Source organism: Argiope bruennichi, chromosome 10 (assembly GCF_947563725.1).
Source record: "Argiope bruennichi chromosome 10, qqArgBrue1.1, whole genome shotgun sequence".
Lineage (NCBI taxonomy): Eukaryota > Metazoa > Arthropoda > Arachnida > Araneae > Araneidae > Argiope > Argiope bruennichi.
The window spans coordinates 38,625,338-38,652,374 of NC_079160.1; the positions used below are offsets into that span (position 1 = coordinate 38,625,338).

General features: G+C 24.4%; 1 protein-coding gene across 1 annotated transcript; it reads right to left on the bottom strand.

Annotated features, from left to right (window-relative positions):
* Positions 1–1,625: 1,625 nt before the first annotated feature.
* LOC129987500 (fanconi-associated nuclease 1-like) lies at positions 1,626–26,002 on the bottom strand. Its single transcript, XM_056095474.1, has 16 exons — positions 24,780–26,002; positions 23,777–23,917; positions 23,656–23,702; positions 22,663–22,829; positions 21,283–21,420; positions 19,130–19,228; positions 16,321–16,455; positions 15,844–15,988; positions 14,382–14,462; positions 12,358–12,519; positions 11,334–11,487; positions 10,610–10,809; positions 8,953–9,048; positions 7,106–7,234; positions 2,782–2,887; positions 1,626–1,695 (listed from the first exon to the last, which is right to left on the bottom strand). Exons 1-16 carry the CDS (start codon positions 25,852–25,854, stop codon positions 1,649–1,651), a joined length of 2,922 nt encoding a protein of 973 aa, XP_055951449.1. The 5' UTR covers positions 25,855–26,002; the 3' UTR covers positions 1,626–1,648.
* Between the last annotated feature and the right edge of the window lie 1,035 nt (positions 26,003–27,037).

The following is a 27,037-nucleotide window of genomic DNA, read 5'->3' on the forward strand; positions in this document are numbered from 1 at the left end:
TTTTTTAGAAGGCTGCTTACATTAAAAACGGTTTTAATTAATTAATCAGTGTTACTAAAATAAAGTTATTAAAAATGTCTATAATATACAGCCTTTGAGGGTTATCATGCCATGAACAGTGAGTTTGATTTAATTGCAACTGAAATGAAAAATGCAGTTTCGTTCATGTTTTAATTCTTTCACCAGATTTCCACCCAGAACCTTCCAGATATTATTATCCTTTAAGTCATATCCAGAAAACGACTTTAATGTTCATAATTTGTTTCAAAAGAAAAGAAAACATAATTAAAAGAAATTAAAATTGATAAAAGAAGAAATTAAGATAAAAAATTAAGATTGATAAATTTTAAAATATTTCCTTCCTAAATTTTGATTTTGTTGATATATTTATCAAAAGAATCAATAATATAATTTTTCTACATCAAATTAATTCTTAGACCTTTACATATTTAATCCACAATAATTGATAGAAGAATACTATAAAAAATGAAAGAAATTAGGTAACGTTTTAATGGTTATTCAACAATTTTTATTAATTTACAACTTGCTTTGCAGTTAAATACTTTAGCTATAACTTCATACCCATGATTCCGTCAAATAGACATTAAAACTGTGTTATTTTAACTGTCCCACACAGGTTCTGTTTATTGAACATTTCAAATGGAGGCTTGTTCTATGACAGCTATATTAAGAACATAAATGTCTAATTCATCGATTTTCAAATTTTTGCAATATTGTAATTTCACTTTTTTTTTTTATTCTCGGAAATCAGAAATATATATATAAGAAACTGCCAAAATTCACTAAAAATCCGCATCCATTATAAAGTCATATTATTAAAAAGACAATTTTTTAAATTTTGGAATGGTATAAAATTTCTTTTTGTGCAATAATATTTTCGGAATTAATGCGTAAAAAGACAAAATTTTGTTCAATTTTTAATTGAATAAAATTATTATTAAAATTTTAAAAAGCACACTCTCAGATGCACATTCTAACCTCCAAAATATATATTTGTCCAGTTTGTAGCCCTAAGTCAAACGATCTGGTCTGTAAATCGGCAGTTCTCTTTCATACAAACATTTATTAATAGATTTTCTTATCAATATTCCTTTTCAATTAATATTTTCATTCCCACAAAAAAATAATAATTCTTTTAGAAATTTTAATGATGTGAAAATAGCATTACTTAATTGAATATGGCAGTTTTATTGTTCCTATCAGAAATTGTCAGCAAAGCCTTTCTATCCCACTCTTTTTAAATGTTAACAAAGAATTCTCCATCCATTACCTTTAACAGAAAAATGTTAATAATAAACCACAACCAAACCTCACATAAACTGAAAGATATGTTTTTATTTACTTCATAATTAAACTAAACATATCCTTTTTTCTAAGAAAATTGTATAATATTTAATGAAATAGTAGAGATTTACATAAGTATCATGTACACTATTTAAAATACAGAACTTTTTTTATATTATAAAAAATAAGTAAATAAAAAAATTTTTAATGTGTATCAAAAGCACTTCATAAAAATATTATGATGAGTGATACAAATATTATAATAAAATAATTCAACAAACTTAAATTTCATTAAAAAATATTTATTATAAAATTCTTTTCAAACTATTATAAAAAAATAAAACTACATTTCTTTGGAGGTTTCTTTTCGAAGTTTCTTTGATGCAACAGCTGAAAAGTAAGGGAAAAAAAAAAAAAAAAATTAAACCAATTTTTTTTTTTAATTTTAAAAACAATTATTAAAATACATAGATACAAAGTGAAAATAATGTTTATGTAAGAACAGTACAATACAATGCATAATATGCAAGCAATATTTTTTTTTGGGGGGGGAGGGCAGGAGGATAATAATGACACAGTCATTAAAGTTTGTTGGCTTTCAAATGCCTTGCAATATCACTTATATTAATTTAATATTCAAGAGATAAAAGAACATATTGTTGTATACCATTAAAGATCAATAACCTTAAGCAAGTTCACATTTTGTGGGATTCAGAATTTGTACATTTGAAGAGTAATTTCGAATACTTATCTAGATTTTTAAAGGCAGGACTAAAATCATCTAGAAAATAAAGAATATATAACAAGCTAAATAAAATAATACTCTTTCATTAGTCTACTGTGTTCAGAACTCAAACCATAGACAACCAGGCTTACAGTTTGATGCTCTATCAACTGAATCGCAAAAATTGTTGAAAAGATTTCTTTATGAGGCAATATTCTCAATTCAAAACTGAAATTCAAAATCTTTTTGAAAATTTTATTCAAAAATATATTGAACTGTTTATTTATTGAATTCTTATTCCTTGATTCCCTAAGATCAAGTGAAGCATGTTTTAAAAGTTTTGAAATTAAACTTCAAAGTATAATAATTTTAATACCTATAATTTCCTCAATTTTACTCACTTTAGAACTGAAACACAACATCAATTCAATAATTTAATTTTCTTTTAAAGTACAATGTATAAAATGTTTCACAAACAAATAAATATTACAGATTTTTTAAAAACAAAATTAGGGATTTTAGATATAGAATTACATTCCATACATACATTTAAATGCATTTTTGATTTTGTTTTGGATGATGCACAGTTAAGATCCAATATAAGTTATTTATATAATATAAGCTAATGATATTACAAAAATCATTAGCCCAGTTTCCTTTGAAAAATTATCTAATATATTTTGTGTGTGCTATTATAAATATTTTAAAGAATTAGGAAAGTTTTGGAAATAAATAAAAAAGTTTTTACACACCTTCAACTAAGCAGACTTCAGCATCTGCTCCCAACTGAATAAGATAATCAAGCCATAAAATTTGTTTAGAAGATAATTTATCACCAGGTCCTTTCACCTCTACTATCTGTAAAAAGATTTGTTTGTAAAAACCATTGATTTCTTTTACTAAAAAGTTATATAGAAAACAGGAGAACAAATGTAATTTTATTAACCTGTGCATATTAAAAGTTTTTTTTAAAAAAAAAGTCAATATGTACTAGAATTAAGATACTTTAGTAGGAATAATAGAAATAAATTTTAAATAAAAATATTTTCTTATTAACTTTTCATTTATAAGGGAAACAAGATTACTCAAAATACTTATCTCATATTTTATTAGTGAAAAAACAAGTAATTATCTTGTTGTTTATGACTATATCGACATATAAATTACAAGGTAGTAGCCATTAGCTCACTCATAAATATTCATTTACTAAAAATGCACAATATTTCCTTTCATATTGTTTCTTTTAAATATGCAGATGAAAATGTGTAGAACTCTAAATATGATAGTGATGATGGAAAAACTATTTTTATTCAAATATTTCAGTAATAATTGATACTGGCATTCTGGCCTAGGGGTAGCACGTCTTCTCCGTCATCTGGCGTCCTGGGTTCGAGTCCTGGTTGTATTCCCCTGTGTTCTATCTGTGAGATGTGTGAAAGAGCCCCCCCCCCCCATAAAAAGTGGTTGTACAAGCGAGTGTGTGAGTGAGTGTCATTTTCATATGAGCTAGAAGTCAGACTTTTGCCTTCGGGTGCAGAGGGTTCTTTATCCTCAGAAGCTACTGCATCCCCTTTACGACGTAACACGAACACGACATCATCATCATCAGTAATAATTGGTAAAAAAACAGTGATTAGAATAATTAATCTTTTTAGTTTACATTCAATTTACATTGAATATTTTAGAAATTGTTAAAGAATTATTTCAGATATTTAAATATAAAGAAAATAAATGATGACTAAGTTCATCTTTTATCACTTAAACAAACATTACAAAACACAGGTGAAAAAAGAAAAATATTATAAAATAGGAAATAAAGATAAAAATGCAAAACACTCAAACTAAAGAACTAAATTTAAAGTTTATTTTAATAGGTCTGAAAGTTCAAGGAGATAAAAAAAATTACATAAATTTTTTCTCTCAAAATTTATTAATTTTTTTGTTATTAAATTTGAATGAAGTTTTCAGGAAAAAAATAATAAACCACTTTTAATGAAAAAAAAGAAATTATGGTGGAAAGGTTTCTTTTTTTACGGGAAACTTAATCAGATTAGTTAGTTGTCCAAAATAATATTTGTCTGAAAATAAGACATTTTCACAAATGCAAAAATATATTTTAGTTGTGCTTTTCAATCTCTGATAAATTATTTTGAACATTTCAAAAACTATTATTCGTAGTCAGAGCCAGCTTTCTCTATACAGAGGCCAGGTGCAAAAAACTATTTGGGGCCTCAAATTTTTTGTAAAATAAATTAAAAAAAAAACTACAAATACAAACATATATTAATTACTATTGCATGTTTATTTAATTTGTTATTTTGTTTTTGGAATTATTTCAAGAAAATTACAATGTTTTGCAATTTCTTTTTCGATGCTTAGTGTCAAGTGCATTTAAGCATTATACACACATGCTGGATTTAAGACAATTCTTTATTAATTTTAATTTGTTGGAAAAGCATTCAGCATTTATTATAGTAATGGCAATGTCAAAAAAATATTTTAACACAGTTAATATATTTAGAAATAAATCATTATAATTATTAATTAGTCTATATTGCAATAGGTGCTGAGCGTTATTTAAAACACTTTCATTCAAAATCAAATCATATAGCAAAACAATTATTTGGATTAGGTTTTCATCTACATTGTTATTATAAAACATTACAAAGTTTTTGGCACATCTTTCTGATTCATGTTTTTTTAGAGTGTTTATATCAGTGATAAAAAGTGTTTAAAAGATAGAAATACTTTAAAATCTATCTTTTATCGGTACAAAAACAGTATCATTTATAGAGTTAAAAAAATAACATCTGAAATTCTTAACCAGGTTTTCTATAATTTCATTTTCTGCTGTTTTGAAATATAATTTTTCACTTTTTCAAATTCGCTTTTCAGAAAAATGTTCTGGAAGATTCAAATTACGTGCTATTGTTTTTTCTTCGTCTAAAAATGAGTTAAATTTTGTTCTTAAATCTTGGATTTTAGTTTTAATTTTATAGGCTAAATTAAAAGCCCAGTCGAGAACAACTGTTTTTACTTGAAATAATTTATGGATAGTGCTATATTGGAAATTATTGCAAACCATACTATAAAACATAAAATAAATATCATTTCTTGTATTGAATCCATTAGACTTTTAGCTTCAGATACCGCTGTATTATTGTCATTTGCCATCAATAAATCCATTACAAGTTTGTTTAAACTGTATATACACTGCTTTAACTGACTCTAATTTAGCTTTCCAACATTTTAATATAATGGTTTAAGAGTAATATTTAAATCCTTTGTAGAATTTCCCATCTTTTTATAGATGGATAAAATAAGCAATATAAATGTTGCAATATCCAAAAAATTTACAATATTTATTCCTGGAAGTGGCATCATAAGATAATAAATGAAAAGAATGTCATAGGCAAGGCACATAAACTACATGAGGGTTTAGAGCAATTATTCTAGTTTGTACACCTTTATATTTCCCTTTCACGTTGCTACCTTTGTCGCATGCCTGTCAACTATAATCCCTTATATCTAAATCAGGGTCACTTAATATTTATAATAGAGCTTTTGGTAGTTCTTCTCTAGTCACATAAGTTACTTCAATAAATATTATAAATGACTCATTTATACTTAATCTTTTCTCTTCAAAATTTACATACCTAATAAAGACTGAAGTTTTATTTTTTTTATTTTTTTTTATTTTTTATTTTTTTTTATGAGAAATATCAGAAGTAGAATCCATTTGGATACTGTAATACATGGCTACTTTTGTACCATCTTTGATTTAATAAGATCTTTATTTCCTAACGCAAAACTGTATTTACGTAATAATTCGAATAAAAAATTTCCATTATTAGACATTTCAATTATTATTTGGTTTCCTTGAAGAGGAAGATTATTACATGCTAAAAATAGAATCACATCTACAATTCTTTGAGATCACAATTTAAGTCATTCCGTTTCTATATTTATATTAATTTGATTTGTTTATCAATAGTTGAACGTAAATTTAGTCGTTTCAGCAATTATTTCCAAGCAATAAATGAATTAAGAGACAAATAGAATGCTCATGATCTTGAATTACAATGGATAGCTATCTCCAGTTATTATAGACACCTATAAATTGTGGAACCTGTAAATAGAGGAATTTCATTTCCTCTGGAAAATAATGTACAGCAAAAACAAAATATATAGTCTTGCGTTTTTAAATAAATCAGAAAGCTGCATTTCACCATTTGGCACTTTTAAAAAAAAGTAATAAGTAGTTGAAAATAATCTACCTTCAGCATTCATAGCAATAACTCCTTTATGTCACACAGGTCTGTTTTTAATAGAAAACATTTTAAACTTAATAGTTATAATGCTTGGTCATAAACCTGAATCACTTATATGCACATCATCATATTTGTTAATGTCATTTTTGTCGTTATTTTCTGATTCAATCATATTTGTATAAACATATGGTTCTTCAAAGGTTTTCACAGTTTCTACCCTTTCATTGCAAGATTGTGTAGTTTGTGAGGAACAGTTTTCGCCCATTCAAGCTTGAATTATAACTTCTGAAGTTGTAGCATTTTCGTTGCCAGAATTACTTTGTAGATAAGAAAAGAGACATACTCATGACTTTTCGAAATTAGCTTTTCTTCTTTTTTTGAAGTCAAGTCTCGACACCTAGATTGATACTTCCTTGGCATGGACATGATTATATCTAACAATATTAAATAGTTTATAGTATGAATTATCAAATTTATAAATGCAATTTAACAGTAGGTGAGGTAAATTTATAATGTTTACTCTATGTTTATAATATGTTGCACACTTATATTAAACTGTATCTGTAAACTTCGTATATTTCAAAATCCATCTATTTTTCCAGTTAAATTTCTTCCTCCCTTCTTTCTAGCCCACTATTACCATTCAGAACATTATTTTAATTATTGATCATGTCAGGGGCCCCTCAATTGCAGGGCCGATGAACCCCCCAGATGGCCGGCCCTGTTTGTAGTCTTATTACTATAGAGTTACAATTAGCCAAACAAAAAGATGTAAAGATTACGGATATTTTATTACATGTCTTACTTTTACTTTAAAGGCTTCAGGATTCCAAACAACTAAATCTGGAACACCACTTCTTGTGAATCTGTAGTCTTTAGCAAGTCTCTCACAGATACCACAGAGAACATCAGAATTAAAACAGCAAATTAAACCCTAAAATCAAAGACAGAAATTAAATTATTTACATATTTATTTGATATTTAAATAATCCAATGTTTTTAAAAATAAATCAAATATATAAAATTTAAATTGTAATTATTAATAACAATATTTTCTTAAATTACTTAAGGAAAAATAATTTAAAACATGATTTGTATAGAAAAATGTAACTAATACACATTGATGGACAAATACCTTTGAGTTTTCGTTTTATACTTCACTGATCATAAAATGACTGGTAGAAAAAGCAAAATATATTTTGGAATCCAGTAACTTATATGTAATTTATTAAAAATAAAAATATGTAATAATTAATGTAACTCTGAATGTGTTAACCTAAAATATAATATTGTGCTCTGGACAACTGTTTTGCCAGAGCTCATCTGAATCTACTAAGCTGCACAGAATAGAAAAATTATATTTGAAGACTTCAATAATTATTTTGATGCTATGCAATTTCCAATTTTATTGAGTTAAATAACCTCGGCAATCAAATTCTTTTCCCTGTCCAAAGTGCATAAGTTTGCATTCAAAGGACTGGCCAAATTAAAAATTTTGGAGCAAGGAGAGAAAAATTTAAAAGAAAAGATTGATTCACCACAACTTTTGGAATTTCAAATTTCAGTGTAATGCAGATATGACATATAAATATGAAACTTTAAGAGTTCATAGCTTCATAAGGAAAAAGAATTTGAACAATTAAAATACAAATTAGGGCTGAAATAGATAAAAAAAATCAAAATTTTGTTTTATTCTTTAAAATATTTAGAAAGTTACATAAACAAAAGTAAAAATTCATTTTCTAAATATTTATCATTGCTTTTTAATATTAAGAACTAACCTTTCTTTAAAAAAGAAATTGATTTACAAGACATATGATTGTAGGATATTAACAATATTGCAATCATGCACCAATATTTGGAGTGTTTTAAAATGACCTGAACACAAGTGACTGTTTTATAAATTTTGATACGAAATTATATAACAATAATTCTAAAGACAATAAAAGGAACTTTTTATTACAATTCTAAAAACAGCAGAAAATATTAGAACAGTAGGCTCTCCTAAATATCCTTGCCTAGCCATTGAATATAAACTCTCTAACATTCTCCTACATAAATATTCATAGTAAATGCAATTTTAAAAAAAATTTCAAGTAGTATATTACACACATTTCTAATTTCTTTTTTAAAAAAAGAAGTATTTCAATACAATAGTTTGAATGTATTTCAATCTATTTATCATTTTGAAGCACGTTACGGTGGTAAAATATTTTAAATTTTACTATCATAAAATTTATTCAATGGTGGTATCTTATGATTACCCTCCCCTCCTCAAATTTATTATGGTTATACACATGAATTATGAATTTTTCCAATTAATTTATCTAGTTTCCAAGCGTGATACTATATAAGCTGGTAGGCAATTGTCAGTTTTTAAGTTTTCAAAGCAGTTCGTATGTTTGCAGTGATGATGCTGATATGTTGAAATATAATAAAATGACATACAGAGACATTTTGCATCAAGGAAAATAAATGAATATAAAAAAAAAAACAATAACAGTTTGCATATCAGATTCACAATGTTCTTTATAATTATAGCATGGTAATAGAATATGAAACAAAAGAAAAATATATTTATATTACAAAATATTTAACTTGTAAAATGAACTGAAACTAATAAAATTATATAAAATATGAAAACATATTTACTTGAACATGCTCTAAATCTGCAAAGTGGTCCCAGGCAACAAGTGATGCTTGACCATGATGATTTTCCCATGTAGTTTTCACAATTTCTTTGATTTCCTTGAAAAAAAAAAGAATATTTAAACCAATTAAGACACTGAACAAACCCATTGTAACTTTCATAAGGTAGGATAGAAATGAAGCTCAAGAGCAATAAAAACACCTGCTTTAAATGGAGATTGTTTTAGCTTCAAAACAATTATAAAATTAAGTAATAAACATAACAAAAAATTTATTAAGTTGCAAAAAAAAAAAAAAAAGATTTTTTTTTAGTTACCTTGAGAATAGAAATTTATTTATTTTAAAACTCTTGATATAATCGATATAATTAGTATATTTTCAATACAGTTTTTAGCAATAACGAGGAATTTTAATATGATTAATTAGTTACAATATAATTATTTAATGTCACTCAAAACATTTGAAATTAAATTCTTAAATTTTCTTAATATTATATTTATATGAATATCTGGAAAGATTTCTTTCTTTGATATTTTATTCTTTTTATAAATTGGTTAGGTAAATGTAGATTTAAATATTGAAAGTTAAATGGTGTACTATAGCATTCTTCTTTTAATGGTTCCCAGTAAGTTTTAAATTTCAATAACAGTTATTCAAATTAAAATTTGATTATCTCAGATTGAGAAATTTGGAATAGTACTGTTCCTTTAAACAATTTATATTCATTTATTCACAAGTTTTTAATACATTTTTTATAAGAAATACTATGAGTTTATTCAACATTGAAATTTGCATGTAGTGCAGATTTTTGCAGCAAAGATGCTTAAAATCAAAAATGTTAGCTAGTCTGCATTAACTTAATAATAATAATAAAACTACATTAAACAAATGATAAATTGTGTTACAAATATTTAATTAAATAATTTAAAATTTCTAAACATATCTATAATAATAATAATAATAATAAAAACTACATTCAACAAAAGATAAATTGTGTTACAAATATTTAATTAAATAATTTAAAATTTCTAAACATATCTATGATATTTCTCTCAAATTTAAGTCTGTAATTTCAGGTTAAGAAAAGTGACTTTATATGGAAATCAACGAATGAACAAAATTTACAATTTCCATGAGTTATATTCCATGTTAATCTTGATTATGTGATATTCTAAAAAAACTATAATCTCAATTAAAATAATCAAAAAGCAAAAAAGCAGAAAAAAGATTTAAATCCCAATCATTAAGTAATGTAATGATGTAAAGTAAAATAATATATTCATATACTGCCCATATATCCGACTTTCAGAAGTAATGAAAGATTTGCAAACAAAACTTCATCTTAAGTCATTGAAATACAGTTTCAACAGTAAGAATCAATATATTTTATAGAAAAATTATTTATATAATAAAAAATATGAAATACATGGATGCATTATTTTTTAACCAAGTTTGTTTATAAACTCAAACTCCATTCACTTAATGTGATATTTTTGAAAAATTAATAATCCCATAGATAAAATTCAAATTTATTTTAAAGTTAATTTTTAAAATAAATAACAATAATTAAAAACATATAAAAAACACAACAGTGAAAAATTATTATTAATTTTTTACAATTATATAAAGAGAGGGGGGGGGACAAAACAACATTACTAACTTCATGAGATGATTTCCGCAATGTTTCGAGATGGCTCAATATTTGATCTTTTCTGCTCTGAAAAAATGTTTCAGAATTGAGATCTAAAGGATGTGTTTGGTAAGGGCTAATGAATACATCTGGTATATTGCCATCATAGATGATGTCCCAGAATAACAAGCCATATATTGAATGAAATGTAGAGCCTTCTCCATGAATGCCTGCACAAAATATATTTATGAATTTTGTATTTTACACACAAAAGTATATTTTTGCAACATTGAGGTTTAGAGAAAAAAAAATGGACAAACAAAATAAAAATCTTGCTGAATCAAAAAGGAAAAATAAGTTATAAAATATCAAATTAGAGAAAAATTTGTTTGATCAGTTTTATTTAATTTGAGCTAAATATGCTCATATTTAATGACATTTGAAAAATATTTTTCAAATGTCATTAAAAATAAAATTATGTTTTGGAACTAACTGCTATAATATGTTAAAATTACTATTATTATGGCATTATACAGCTAAAATCGTTTTTGAAAATATTTATTTTTAAATATTCTATTAATCACTTTACATTTGATTGTTTTTTTAAATAGTTCTATTAAAATTTTCAAATCAGAAAAAATTGAAAATCAATATTAATTTATCCAAAATTATTGTTTATATCAGAATTTTTTATTATTCTAATATGCAGCAGGAATTCTCATAAATATATTAAAAAATAAAAAATATATATAACCTTCTGGAAAACCTTCTTCTTTATAATGTTCAATAGCTAATTGTTCAACACCTAAAATAGTAACATCATCAACATCTGCAGTACTAGATGAAGAAATGAAAACATTTCTTCGACCCAAAATAGGTCTTGGACATAATCTTCCTTTAATAACCACCTATCAATAAATAATTTTATTTATGGAGTATTTATAAAGATTCCATAAAGTCTTTGTAGCATTACAAATATCAAAGTAAAAAAATATACAAAGAATATTCCCAAATGTGTCCAAATTCTGTAAATTTACACACATATAAATATAATATATATAAGGAAGAAAAATTAATGTGGCAGTGTATCAAATCCAGCAAAGAATTTTATAAATTATTGATTTTTAAATACTAACCACTTTTTAATCTTTTTTTTAATGACTTAAAATTTTGTCACAACAATGCATTAAATCACAAATATCTATTAAAATTCAACAGTGGAGTGAGTAATATTACTAGACATTCTAAATGATAAAGAAAGTTACAGAAATTAAATTTAAATTAACATACTCAAATCAATAACATTAAAATAGCTTTACTGCAGAGTAATTCATTTTATATTAAGAGATTCCAGGCAAACTGAAAGATAAAGGAAAAAAGAAAGACTTCATTCAGTCTTAAATAGAGTTAATTTAATGTGGTGAAAATAATTAAATGTAGTGAAAATAATGAACACAGATATAGCACATTAACATTTTAATTTTTAAATTGTTGGAAAATGTGGTAAAAAGTTAAAAGAATAATTTTAACAAAACACAAAAATTAATGAAAATCTACGTTAAAATACTAATAAAACTTTTAAACATTAAGTTAAAACATTTAGTTAAAAAAAATCTTTCACACAGATTCATAATAATAACTTTTGCTGTGTATTTCTACATGTAGATAAGTTGAATTAAAAGTAACTATATTTAGTTATATTTACCAAATGATATGTGCTATTAAACTAAAGTAAAATTTTTCATTTATAAATTTAATATACAAAGTTTTTATCTTACTTTGGGAGCTTCGATTACAGAAGATTCTTTCAAAATCTGCTGCCGAAATTCATCAGTATCTTCTAATGACTTTGTTATTCTTAAGGCTCGAGTTAGTAATGAATATCTATGCCCAACCCTCACATTACTATCACTTATTGCAGATTTGATAGCTTTCAAAGCCTGAAAATATTAATAAAAGTATTTCTGTAGGTAACAACTATCAAAATAGATCAATCCTAGGCAGGTAAAAATTGGAAATCTCAAACATTTTTTAGTTTAAAATATTTGTTATCTGCAAAGTAATTTTCTACAAAAATAAATAAATAAATAAAATAAAATAAGTAATATCTGGAGGCCAAATCATTTATGTTTTTTTTTCCCATTACGAAATGAAATTTGTCCATTCTGAAACGTCTAAAAAGGACGAAAGAAAGCTACAACCCAAATGTCTACGACTTTGGCAAATTAATAAAAATAATTAAGTACATCTTCAGATTATACTTCAAAACCTCCCAAAAACAACAATTATAATTGGAAGAAATTTATTATAAAAATAACAAATAATACATAGGATATTAGTCTTACTTGAAGAATTCACTAGGAAACTGCAAAAATTCAAATTAAAACTATTTATACCATCAATTATATAAATAAAAAGAATAGAAAAAAAAAATAGGACTTCAAAATGAAATTTTTTTTAAAAAGGCTTATCAAACAATATATGTAGCTAGCTTACAAAGAAAAAATATATAAATAAATGATAGTATAGTTAAATACTACCATTTCTTTATTTACAGAAGTTAGGATATTATCATAATATGTGTAATACAGGAAATTATTTTTTAAGATTTAAAAAAAATTTTCAAAAAATATTATAAGTTGCTAAAATTATGAGACAATCTAATAACAACAGCAACAAAAACATTTGAAGAAAATATCATTACATAAACTTCTAAGGCTAAACAAAAGAAAATTATTTTTAGATGAAACAAGAATTTTTCATTAATTATGATATAATGATGGAATTTTGTGTATTTAAATACAGATTTAGAACAGGTAATAGATCAAAATTTTACAGTAACAACACTGTAATCAATATATAGTTCAACAAAAAAATTAGCATGCAGCCTAAAACTTAAAACAGTCCACAAAAAGTTATGTATTAATGTCCTATAATTAAATATAATGCACAGTTTCACTCTCTAGGATATCAATGGAATCTTAAACAGATTTCAAATTTGTTATATAAATATGGTTTGATTATGAGCATAGCTAATAAGATCTATGATTTCAATAACTTAATTCAATTTGAAGAAACAAAAAAGTGCTCAAAACAAATGCTTCCTTTATAAATTAAATGTTTTTATTTAATTCGTCAAATGAAATTTATTCAGTGGCTATTTTCCTTTCAACATGAACAATAAATATTTGTATATATAAATTTAAATCATTATTACACGATTAAAATCCATAACAAAGAATTAAAAAAAAATATTTATAGTAAGAAAATATTAATAAATTAATTTTCATAAAATGTAAGCAAATATTGACAATGCTGTAGTAATAATGACAGGCATAAAGTCTGATTTGCACTAATAAAACAGAAAAACTATTTTCCCATGTAGCAATGTTGTAAGCAGAGTTTAAAATATTTTTCCTTATTATCCTCTAACGCACACATGCACACACACAAAATCATAATTTCTATTTCTTTTCTACTACTACAAACATTTGAATAAAAAGACAATCGTTAGACAGATTGTACAATAACATTCAATTACATTTTTTATTATAATTACTTTGACCTAAAAATTATTATTATTAAGTTTATGATTTTTTCAGTTTACAAAACTTACTTGTAAAGATGTTTTATTGTATTGAATAAGAAAAATAAATTGATATCTATAACAAAAATGTTGCACCGCAAAATTTTTTCAAGAGCATAAAAAAGATTTGCTTACATAATTATCAAGAAATTAGGTAATAACAATTGGAATAAAATGAATTTTAATTTAAGTGGCAAAAATTAAAATGTCTCTTACTTGTTCAGGCTGTTTTAAGTGTTGTTCTAAATTCAGAGCTAGTCGATCATACCATCGTCCTTTATAATCTTGACAAAAGGCCTTAAAGAAAGGAAATTAATTTATGAATGAGATAAAGTACATCTTTGCACTTTCTTTTTATTATTTATTCTTTGCAGAAAAAAATGCTAGCAGTAAAGAAGGATTTTAAATAAAAATGTTATAAAGTGTAATGAAAAAATCAATATAACACAAACATAAATCAACATGTATAAAAGAAAGTACCATCTACACCATAAAAAAAACAAAACAAATTATAGATCATACAATATAAAAATTAGTTAATTTATATTTTATATTAAATAATTTTTTCATAGCTTTTATGTTGCTTTCAACAGTTTTATAAAGAAGTAAGATAACATAAATATACATTAAAATAGTTTACCAAACAAAACAAAGAAAATTTTGAAATGTGATATTGAACAAGAAATTTATTGATTGTTAATATACAAAATTCAGTCATCATATCCAAGAAAAAAAAATTAATCAGCAATTATGTCAAATAAAGGAATTAAATCAATGATGTATGATTACTGTAATAAATATTAAAACAATAATTAAATTGTTATAAATACAGATCTAAAGAGTCATTTAATGTGTATAGAGCAACAACACAATAACTTTCAAATACATTATTTCTCTTTTGCATTGGCTAATTCTCTTACTGTTTTTTATAGCAATAATACAACAGTATTGACACTGTTCTATAATTTGTAATCATTAAGATTTGAATCTTTCATCTTAAAATATATAAAAAGAATCACAAAAAGATGTCTTAATATTGCTTTAAAAAAAACTATCTTCATAATTATCATGAAATGAGATAATAAAATTGGAACAAAAATAATAAAGCAAGAGATATATTTACATATTCATAATTATCATGAAATGGGACAATAAAGCTCAAAGAAAAGTAGGAAAGTAAACCATATATTTACTTAATTCTGAGAAAATCTGCCATAAATTTAATTTTTTTTCGAAATACACTATTAATATGAAGAAAAAAGACAAATTTTACAATATTTTAGGTTAGAAACTAGATTAGATTGTTGGAGATTAGAAACAGCAGAATGTATCCATTTTTTAATAAATAAATTTTGTGGGAGCTCACAGAAAATAAAGGAAATGTATTGTAAATGAAATAATGGCATACAACTTCTGAAATAGTACAAATTATATATCAACTAAAATTTACAGCTTAAAAATATTTTGCCAGAGTAGCTATTAAGAACAAATTACATAAAACATTTAATTGAAAATTGTAGCAACTATTAATCCCAATGAATCAGCTTGTCAACAAAATAGATAGTAATTAATTAAATGCACTGCAATGAGTACTAATAAATCAAGACGTGTACAATATTAGAAGATGAAACCTATTATATAAATTATTTTCCACAAAAATAAATATGAATATACTGACTGTTTGTTTTAACAACTTCCGCAATAATGATACAGCTTCTTTATACTGCCTTAGCCTCTGAAGAGCTTCAACACCAAGAGTCATGCACCGAATATAGACATGAAACGATGTATACCTTTTCAAAAATGGTGGTAAAATTGAAGCCCTGCATGAAAACAATATAGATGAGACAATAATAGTAATATGTCACAAATTCCTTTTAATTTTCATATTTTATATTTAAAATAGGACACTTCCAAATCAAAAAACATGCAGGTAAAATTTTGGCTTTTTAAAATTGGCCTCATAATTATGTGAAATCAAAAAAATGTATTTGTAAATTGATACGGTTGTTAAAATTAAAAAAAAAATCTTTTAGAACATTATAATAGAAAATTATTTTTTGAACAATCCATAACTTTATATTTTTCCTATGACAAAAATAACTAAATAAATAATATAAAAGAAAGCTAAAAAGCATAAAATAAAATTAAGTACCTTTTAGCAAAATCAGAAGAACACTGATCTTCAAATTCTTCCCTGGCATTAATATACAATTCCTTTGCTAGCTCAAACTTTTTGCTCTCTATAGCATTAAATATATCATTTTCAAGCTGTCTAGCTTCTTCATACCTAAAAAGAGAAATTAAAATCAAACAAATTAACTAATAATAAGAAAAGCATGCTTAAATTTAGAAGAACTACATTTAAATTTAGTACATCAAAAAAAATCTTTCTGGCACACAAAGTTTACACTACTCTATTCTTTCTAAATATACAAATACATAATCTATTTAAATATTCAATTCAATTCAACATAAATTCAATTCATATTATTCAATATAAATTCAATTCATATCATTCAATATATATTCAAACTATTTAATATATATTGAATTTTTATATTTATATATATATTTTTTTCATTTATTGAAATAAAATATATAGAATAGAGAAGAAGAGAATCAATTCCATCTTATTTCTACAAACTATTTTCTGAATATTAATTTGAATTCATTGAAAAAAAATGAGCAAACAGGCACTAAATTGTTTTGCAATTTATATAATTTTTATGAAAAAAAAAAAGATTGCTGTTTGTAATTAGGAAAAATACTAACTAGAAACGCTCCTCAAGGAACTAAACAGTGAATCTGAATGTGTTTAAATGATATAGCATAAGAATATAAATAAATCTTCTATATAACATTACTAACTAAGCAGACTATCTGATTTTTATATATGTAGCTTTTTACAAAATTTATTATTCCATCTACTCCAAATTGCATACAATCAAAATACCTTATACATAAAAAAAAATATTTAAATAAAAAAAATAATCTGAAATTAAAATTTTACAAAATGTATGAAAAAAATATGTCTTACAATGGCATTAGAGAAAATATACTAAGATGATTTTGTAAATGATATTTATAAGATATAAGATAGAACAAATAAAATATAATAGATGAATTGTATCTTTGACAGAAATATTACTCATTATTATTTGTTACTATCAGGGATTTTTTAATTACATTCATATCGAATGGGTTTTACTTTAATTGGGAAAATAAAAATTAAAAAATCCTATCAAATCATCTGATTAAATCTCTTCATTGATATGAATTATTCATTGTTTATGAAATAAAAAGTTTTACTATAATAAATGTATTATGTCAAAGCTATAATATGCCCAACATAAAATCGAACTGTACACTATCTTAAGATATGATATGATGCTGTATTCTTTTTTTCTCTGGCAAAGATGCAAAAATGGATTCCAAAATTTAACCAGTATAATATATTTGGCATATATTATATATTTACATGAACATAACTTGAGTATATGGTAATAAAAAAAAAAGACTTAAAAAATAGGTTAGATAAAAATACAAATATAATTACATTAGTACATATAATATAAACATAATTATATTAGTACATATAATATAAACATAATTACATTAGTACATATAATATAAACATAATTACATTACCAAAAGTAAAAATACAATTTAAAAGCAACTAATGTTACCATGTATTATCAAAACATAAATAAAAGAACGAGAATATACATGAAAAGTTTGTATTTTAGCTCTGTTTTTAACATTTCTAATACAAATAACAGTTAATAGCTATAATTTATGACAACACTTGAATTTTAAAATACCAAAATTGAAAAAGAGAAATAGGAAATAGATAAGTACAGGTTGAATCATTATTCTCTCAAGCTAACAATTCTAAAAGTGGATCTGTGTAAAAAATTTCCAAGTACAAATATTTTTAGTGCATATTTTAGTACAGAATGTTACTGACATATGAAAAGAGAATAGGTTATTATAATTTCTTCTTTTACGCCATAATAAATAAAAAAAAGAGCAACAACAACAAAAACTTAAGTTTTATAGATTGTCGATACATATGCTATGTAATAATGAGTTTTGATTAGTTCAACTTTATTAATCATGGTAAGTTCTGAGATTACTTTTTTCCATTTTAAGTCAGGGAAACCGTTTTCATAAAGGAGATAAAACTTGTATTTCAGAAAAGAAACTAAGTACTTGAAGAAAATTTTTAATCGATTATTTCACTTTTTGAGTTACTAGCAAAATCTAATAGATCTCCTTACACTAGCTCAATAGCGATCATTTCTAAAAAGCTATTTGTGACAGGTTTAATTTAGGTAACACTACCAGTAGAGATTCCAAATAATAAATCAGAGATTCCAGTATGTACTTTAGAAGCTATTTTGATTTCCATGATCATATTAGCAGTTGGTTCAGTTGATGTGTATCAAATAATTGTATAAGGATATTGATTCATTAAAAACTGTTTCAAAACCTATTATTAAAAATGATATTCAACAATAAAATTCTTAAGAATCTTAAAATCAAACATTGAAAAAGAAATGACATTAATAGTTGAAAATGGACAAGTTTTATTAAAATAAAAATAGAGAATTTAAAAGCACCCTTATTTTTTATGAACTTTAAAATTAGTTTTTTTACAAAATGAGCGCATTGGATTATTACAATAATTTCTACAATTATTGTGAGTAAATGATGTATTATTTGATAAACAAACTGGAGGGGTTCAACAATGATGACAGACCTTTTTAGAATTAAAAAAAAAATATTGTTTCTCCACTTTTGGGAGTTCTTTTGAGCTTTGCCTTTCGGCATTGCTACTATATTGATGGTTTTATAAGACAGACAGTTTTTCACACATACTTCTTGAGAGCATTACAAGTGAGAGGCAGGGCAATATGCTTATGTAACACAAATAAGGCTAAAAATGTGAGAAATCTTACCTAATTAATTCATCTCTATCACAAAATATCACAGTTTTCTTATTAACTTTATAGTTAGGGAAAACAAGCTCTCCTTTATTCACTTGTAACAAAGTGATCCTGAAATACAAGTTTATCACATGTCAAAAATTTTCAAAAATAAATTTTAAAAACTAAAAATAAATAAGATAATAAAATGAAGTAAAAAAATGTATTGATAAAAATATTATAGAATGAATCTCTTAACAATTGAAAATCAATAAAAAAACATTCTTTCATTTTCCATGCTTAAAATTTTTTTGCACGCTAAGCCACTTTCATTGAAATCAGACTACTGTGTCTCATGCCTGTATTTGGATATAATTTTCTAATACTCATCAATTCAACGCTCATCAATTGAGATAACCTGCAATGATTAACACTATATAAAGAACAATAAACACTTAATAAAGCAGCACGCTTTAGATAAATGGAAACTGCATTTGACTCTTATATTAAAGTCAATATGCAGCAGCTACTGAACTTCAAACAAAATCATTGCAGTAACATAGCATTTGATGTCAACAATATGTTATATAAAGGATTATAATCGTATTTTTAGACAGCTTTTGTGCTATATTTTGTTTTTACAGTATGTTTTGAATAAAATGTCAAATCACGGCAGCTCAATACTAAAAAAGTATCACCATGTGTTAAATGAATTTGTTATTAATTATTTTGCTTTTAGAAATATTATTATTTGCAGATTAATTTTTATTTGAATTTATATTTATTGTAATATTTGTTGCTTTTTATCGTAAAAAGTAGTCCACTATTGTTAATTTCCATGTCACATTTTTTTAATTGTATAACTTTCAGAACAGGCAATTATTTAACAGTAACGTTAGATAGTTGGTTGTTTTGGAAATAAAATTCAGAAAAATGTAATATTTACTATGCTTATTAAGCACAATTTTAATGCTATAAAGCCATGAAACTGAATGAAATTACAAGAATTTATATAATAATCTACCCACTAAATTTCATTCACAAATTTAAATTAATTATCCAATAAAAGATTTGATTCCTTAAGATACACAATTTTCTTTATTAAGATAAGAATTTGGTTATCTAGTATATATTTAGTATTTTATTTATATTCCATTAAATTACCAATGTTTCTCATGCTTTTGTTTCAACACAGTATAAGTTCAAGCTAAAATAATTCTTCATGAAGCAATATATTTTCCACCATTCACAGTTTCAATAAAATATCAACTACTAGTTAATAAAAGCTTCACAAAACTTTCAATTTCGAACTAAAGATTTTCTCATTTTCGGTTACAATAGAAACAACAGGTAATGAAAACACATTCCACAGCTACATACAAATGTTACTTCAATTTCTTTTTTGTTTCAATTCTTGTTACAATAAAAGATAATTTCCCTAATTAATACTTGTTAGCATTTCTCAAATCAAGCCATAGAGTGTACTCATACATTCAAATATAGACATAAACCTGAAGAAACTTCATGTAAAATGATATCTGAAATATGGAAGATAGATGAAGATCAATAAATGATATGTAATAACATTTTTTAATTTTCTATCTATTATGCAGCTTGATTATTTTCTTAAATTAAGCGAAAATATTTTTAGTATTTTTCTGTTAGTTTAAAAACAAAAATGATTCCTTTCATATTTACAAAAAAAAAAAATCTGTTTTCTTATCTATTCGGTAGCATAAACATGCTAAATCCGCAATACCTATGTACATTTTGGTCATTCTTAAATTAACAACAAAAAGATATTTCGTGTTTATATTTTAAGTTACGGAATCAACAGAAATGTAACATATTTCGGACTAAAAAAAAAAAAAAACCATAAAAAAAAGAACACTTTTATTACACTAAATTTGAGGAATATAATTTTTAATTGCTTTTTACTTTTCAGTCTTTAAATTATGATAAATATTAAGAATTCTTGAAATTAATTTTTCAGCTCAAATTTATCCAAAATTAAATTTTTTGGATAAATGGTAATTAAGTTCTCAAAATATTAAAATAGTGTATTGTTTCCCAGAATGAAAAAATTTCTAATCTCTAGTATATAAAGAAATAAAAATTCTATCTCAACAAACAGGAAACAAATCAAGTTAAATAAAAGTTGAAATAAAAAATGAAAAGCATGTTACAGTTGCTGTTGTTGTCCACCAGCTGCTTCTTCTTCATCATCAGACATTGTAGGTAAAGAAAACAACATTAAAATGCGAGTGAATACACGTTTTGGAAGGAGAGATATCCTGTAACATGGTCCCATTATTTGCTTCACCCTAAAACAAAATAACAATTACATATCCGTTAAAATTAATTAATCTTCAATTATGAAGTTATTACTAATTTTAAAATGAATTAAATATGAAAGACAACTTGGAGAAAAATATTTTCAGATTAAAAATCAAAGATATAAAAGAAATTTGGAATATTGTTTAAAAATATATTTCAATTCCTTATATAAATAAAAAATATTTTATAATTATTTTGATCATCAGAAATAATTTACAATATTCCATTTTAAAATTACACTCTAAAAGAAAGCATATCGTAACTATTTCTGCCTATCATCATGCTTTAAAGGAAAGTAACTTGAAACAATAATGCTGTAAAAATTATACAAATAATGATTTCATAAAAATAGTTACAATATCTGAACCATAAATATAGTTTTTACATAGAATATCAGAATTATGAACTATCACAAATAAACAATTATTTTTTCTTCTTAAATTTACATTTTGGATAGTTTATTTTGCTGATGACTTTTAAAAATTATAATAATTAGATATTTGTTTTTATCAATAAGAATAGGATCAAGAAATATGAATTGGGGAATTTTGAATCAGAAAGATAAACAATATTCAGATAGAATAATAAATAATCTATTTGATTGATGGCATTCAATAATAAGCAAAATAAGAGAAAAATGATATATAAGAAGATAATATAAAATACATAATAAATCTACTGGAAATCAAATTTGACATAGATAGAATAGAAAATTTTTTAATTTCTGTCTATGAAAGTTGTTCTAAGTAAATTAACACAAGGAAGTGCACTAATATATATACTAATCATTGCATATTTTGAATGAAGCACTATAAAATTTGTATTATATAAGATCAGGAATTTGCATCGGATAGGGAACCACTTATATATTAAACATGCAGTAGACCTTTGTAATTAATAAATATTAATAAGACTATTTTTATAGAGAAGTCTTATAAAAAATAAGACTAGTCTCTAGTTCTAAATTTAAGACTATTCCATTTGGCTATTATGGCATGTTCTGATAGCAGAGGAAAAGAATATATATCAAATCTATAACAAGCAGTTACAAAATATAATTTCAAAGTTAGACAACCGTAAAACAGATTCCTTTTCTTCAAACATGCTTTTTTTAAAAACAAAACAAAACAATATTAATATTTTCATTTTAGGATATGAAAAACATATTAAGTAGGAAAAAAAAAATAGAGATAGAAATAATTTTTTTTTTTTTTATTAAATAAACTTACTTTTTTAACATTATGCTAGAAATACCATTACTTCCATTCGTGAAAAATACAGATTTGTGCTGTTTGCAATGCTTTAAAAGCATTTCTTTAATGTCTGTTTTATTTTTTGCTGAATTAAAATTAAAATGCTTAGCTAAATTCTTAGCTTCCTGGTAAAGACAGCAGCCCTATTGCTGTATCTAAATCAATTTCAGAAGAACCTTAAAAAGAACATAGAATATTTTTATTATTAAAAAAATGAAGAAAGAAATGAGTAATAATTTATAGAATTAAATTCTGTTATAACAAAACTTTTTATAAACATTCAAATATAACTGTAACACACAGATAAAATTAATAAAAAGAAATAATTTAATCTAACAAATAACTTATTCTAATAAAAATTCGGATTTTAAAAAAGTAAACATAAACAACATCCCTCTTTACAGAGAACAGGCAGAGAGAAGGAACAAAATATTTTAATTTTTATTTATTTATTCATTAATATATAGACTTATTTGTATAATAAGACTGACAAAGAAACTAATTTAATTTATTTTTAGAAATAATTTTAACCTTATAATAATAAAATTAATTTTTAAGTTTTCAAGCCAAAAATGAGAAGGGAAAGATTTATTCGAATTTAAAAAGCAATATTTACAATCATTAATCATAAAGCATTTATTTGCAATCAACAATCAATTGAAAGAATTAAAACAAATAATTATACTTTAAATAACTATTTTAATATCAACAATTCAATCAATTAAATTTATAGCTAGGGCAGCATATTTAACGAGGTGATGAATTTATTTCTCATTAAACAAATGTAGATTACTACAGAATGATATCCATTTCACTAGCTCAATTCCTTTTAAATGATGACATTCTTATATATGATAACTAATGAAATATGAAATCTCAGTTTTGTTTATATTTTTTAAAGTAAAAATTCTATAAAGTAAAGATTCTTTATATTGTTTTCTGATAAAATTTTGATTTAATTTATTATACATAGAACCTATTTTTAAAGGAGCAGGACAAAAATTGGGATGATTGCCCTAATAATTACAGATTAACAATGATAATTTGCCAATTAAAGGTAAAATATAAGACTAGATTCAGTGGAACTTACCTGAATCCACTAAACCAATCTTTACTAGTTCTTCTAGTGTAATCAGAGGATCTTGTGTAATATCAGGATAATTTATTTTATTGATTCTCAACCATTTATATTTCCGCTGGAAAAGTCTAACATATAGTTTTTGAGCAGCATCTAAGTAAAAATATTAAAAAACAATTGTTTTCACCAAGTAAAATATGCAATATATATATATATATATATATATATCTTGAATAATTGCAATAATATTTAGTATTTACATAAATAAACACCTTTGGCAACCAACTTATTGGCAGGAATATTGACTGTGTTTAATTATATTTAAATCTTATATGAACATCATAATAACAAAGAACAGTAATTTTAAATTATAGATATTTTGAAGTCAGAATCACTTTATTACTGTCCCCTTGTAATAAAATTTGCATGGCAACACTTGAAAATATAGTTGTGCATCTCATTAAATGATTATACTACACACTGTTTTATATTTTACTTCAGGGCTATTTTCAACTTCATGTTAGATATGTAATGGATCTCAAAATGAAATTGGCATAGGGAATTAGATATTTAATATATGAAAATTAATTAACTAACTTTTTTACAGGTCTAACTTATTATATATATGGGTAAAACATATTTCCATGTCTTAGTTAGATATACACTTAATAAAATAATTAAGGAACTATTAAAAATAATTTTAACTTCATTATAAAAAGTAAATTAAAATAGTCAAAATTTATTTAAATAAATGTAGTTTCATAAAAACAATCTGCAGAAAATTAAAATTGTATAAAAAGTAAACAGAATATAAACTATAATATATTTTTTAATTAATAAAATAATTTATTAATTATTTCACAGGTATAAATGAAAGAGCTTTATTAATGAAAATTTCATCAATTATTGATTCATAAATTGATAGCAAACTCTTATTAAAGACAAAATAATTTAACTAAGCAAAGACTTCTGTTATTAAAAATATGCCAACATTTCATTAATAAAAAATATGTACCAGATGCTGCTTTGAAAACTTCAACTGATTTCATATCGTCATCATTAAATAAAACCTGATTGTCCTTTTCATTCAACACAATATTTAAAATGTGTTTGAAATTCGCAATGTAATAAGGAATATAATTCTTTTGACTACTTTGTTTTTCTTCTTTTTCATTAGTATCAGATAATTCCTCAGAAAACACAGCATCATCTTCCAGAACTATTTTAGCATCATTGTTTATATCTGACTTTATTGATTTTGATTCAGAAGTATTTGACTCTAGTGTTTTAACTGGTAGATCACTCTGCAAATGAGCTTTTATTCTCTTTGATTTAGAAAAAAAAAATTCAGTTTTCTGCACACTATATGTTGTTTCAGTAGTTTCTGTACAAATTGCCACAATTTTTTCACCTGAATTTTGATAGCTAGTATCTGAAGTCAGTGTTTCGCTCTTTAGCCTTTTAGCAGGCACTTCATCAAAATGAACCTGTGTACAGATTTCAGAATCCTTCTTTTCATTTACTTTTAGCTCATAATGTGTGGATTCATTAGCTTTCGAGCTGAATGTCAAATTTCTTTCACAGGTAATTTCAATATTTGTATTAAAAAAATTACAGTCTGTTTTACTTGAATCAAAAGTATGTGCTTCATTTTGGATAACAGAGCTATCACAGGTACCAAGCTTATTAGAAATAATATTGGACTTTTCGCAGTTAATTTTATCAGGAGAGGCTAATTTTTCTTCTAAAATAATTATATCATCATCACTTTCCTTTTTTTCCTCAGATTTTACATACTTCTTGATACTCTTCACATTTCTTTGCCTTTTAAGACTCAACCGATTTGAAACAACTTTATCAGCTGCTTGCCGTCCACTTTTCTGAGGAAATTTTGATGTTTCGCCGTCCTTTGCTTTCTTTCGTTTATTTGAATTTACAACTGAAATGGGCGATAAAATTGCACTGGAACATGAGGAATCAAGATGTTCATTTAATTTCGACTTGAGAAGTAAAGTCCCACATGCAGGACAAGGTACATTATTACTTTGAGATGATAATTGAAAAAAATCAAATATTTTGGTTTTCTTCATTGCCTAAAATACATTATCAGTCACAATCTAAATTTAATTTAGTGCATAATTTAATGAAGTGAAAATTAATAAAAGACATGTGTTATATAAATGAAAATTTAAAATCAAAGTCAAAATGAAAATGAAATCGGCGCTAAAATTAAATAGATTCGCTTTGTTTATTTACGTAAGTGAAGTAAAAGTTGAAGTACTAGAAATATATAGCAGGATCTTTTGTGGATTCTGGATTAGAGGTGAATCCTTGAGTTTCTGATCTGCCTTCGAGGTCTGGATCTGGATCCGAAATCAATGATATATTGTTTAAAATTACTTTAAAAATGGCGTTTTTAGTATTAATTTTTAAATAATTATTAAATGAAAAATGTAATAGTAATTATTGATGATGATATTTATCGTAATTAATTAAATTTATTAACTTTCAATTAAAATTAATAAAAATATTATTTTGCAGATAAACTGTCTCATCATATTTTCCTTCAACACTTGAAATTTGTTGACATTTATTAATTGGAGATATTGTTGAAAGCTGGGATGACAGCCTTTGTTGCTAAAAATTCCTTAATCCCCTCATTCATTCAATCAATCAATCAATAGATCTTTCGTTTAAAACGAAAACAACGATGAATCCAATTGTTTTCAGTAAGATAAAAAACATTGTTATGAATTAGGAGATTCTGCGCTTAACCATTTTTCTGAAGTTCGAATTAAGATCATATTTGGGTTATCTTTACAGTACTTATTTTATTCATGTGAAAGAATTAAGTGTTGTATCATGCTTAAAGTGTATTAAGGTTTCTCAGAAGAGGAAATTTCTGATAATATATATAAAGATGTCTAATGAATTATCTGTTTTTTTCAACAATCAGATAAACCAATCTGAGGGGAAGAATTCAAAAGTAATTAAAAGTACTCTACTAAAAAAAGAAAGAAAATCCTATATTTGTATGACTTGTAATAGAGCATTTAAGCAAAAAAGTGAACTTAGTAGACATAATTTAAGCCATACAAATTTTAGGTCTCATGTATGTGAAGTATGTAATCTGGGTTTTATTAGAAAACATCACCTCAGGAATCATATGTTTTCTCATACTAAGGAAAAACCTTTCAAGTGTGACATATGTAAAAGAAGTTTTGCAGAAAAAGGCACACTTAATAAACATTATCGTACTCATACAAAAGAAAA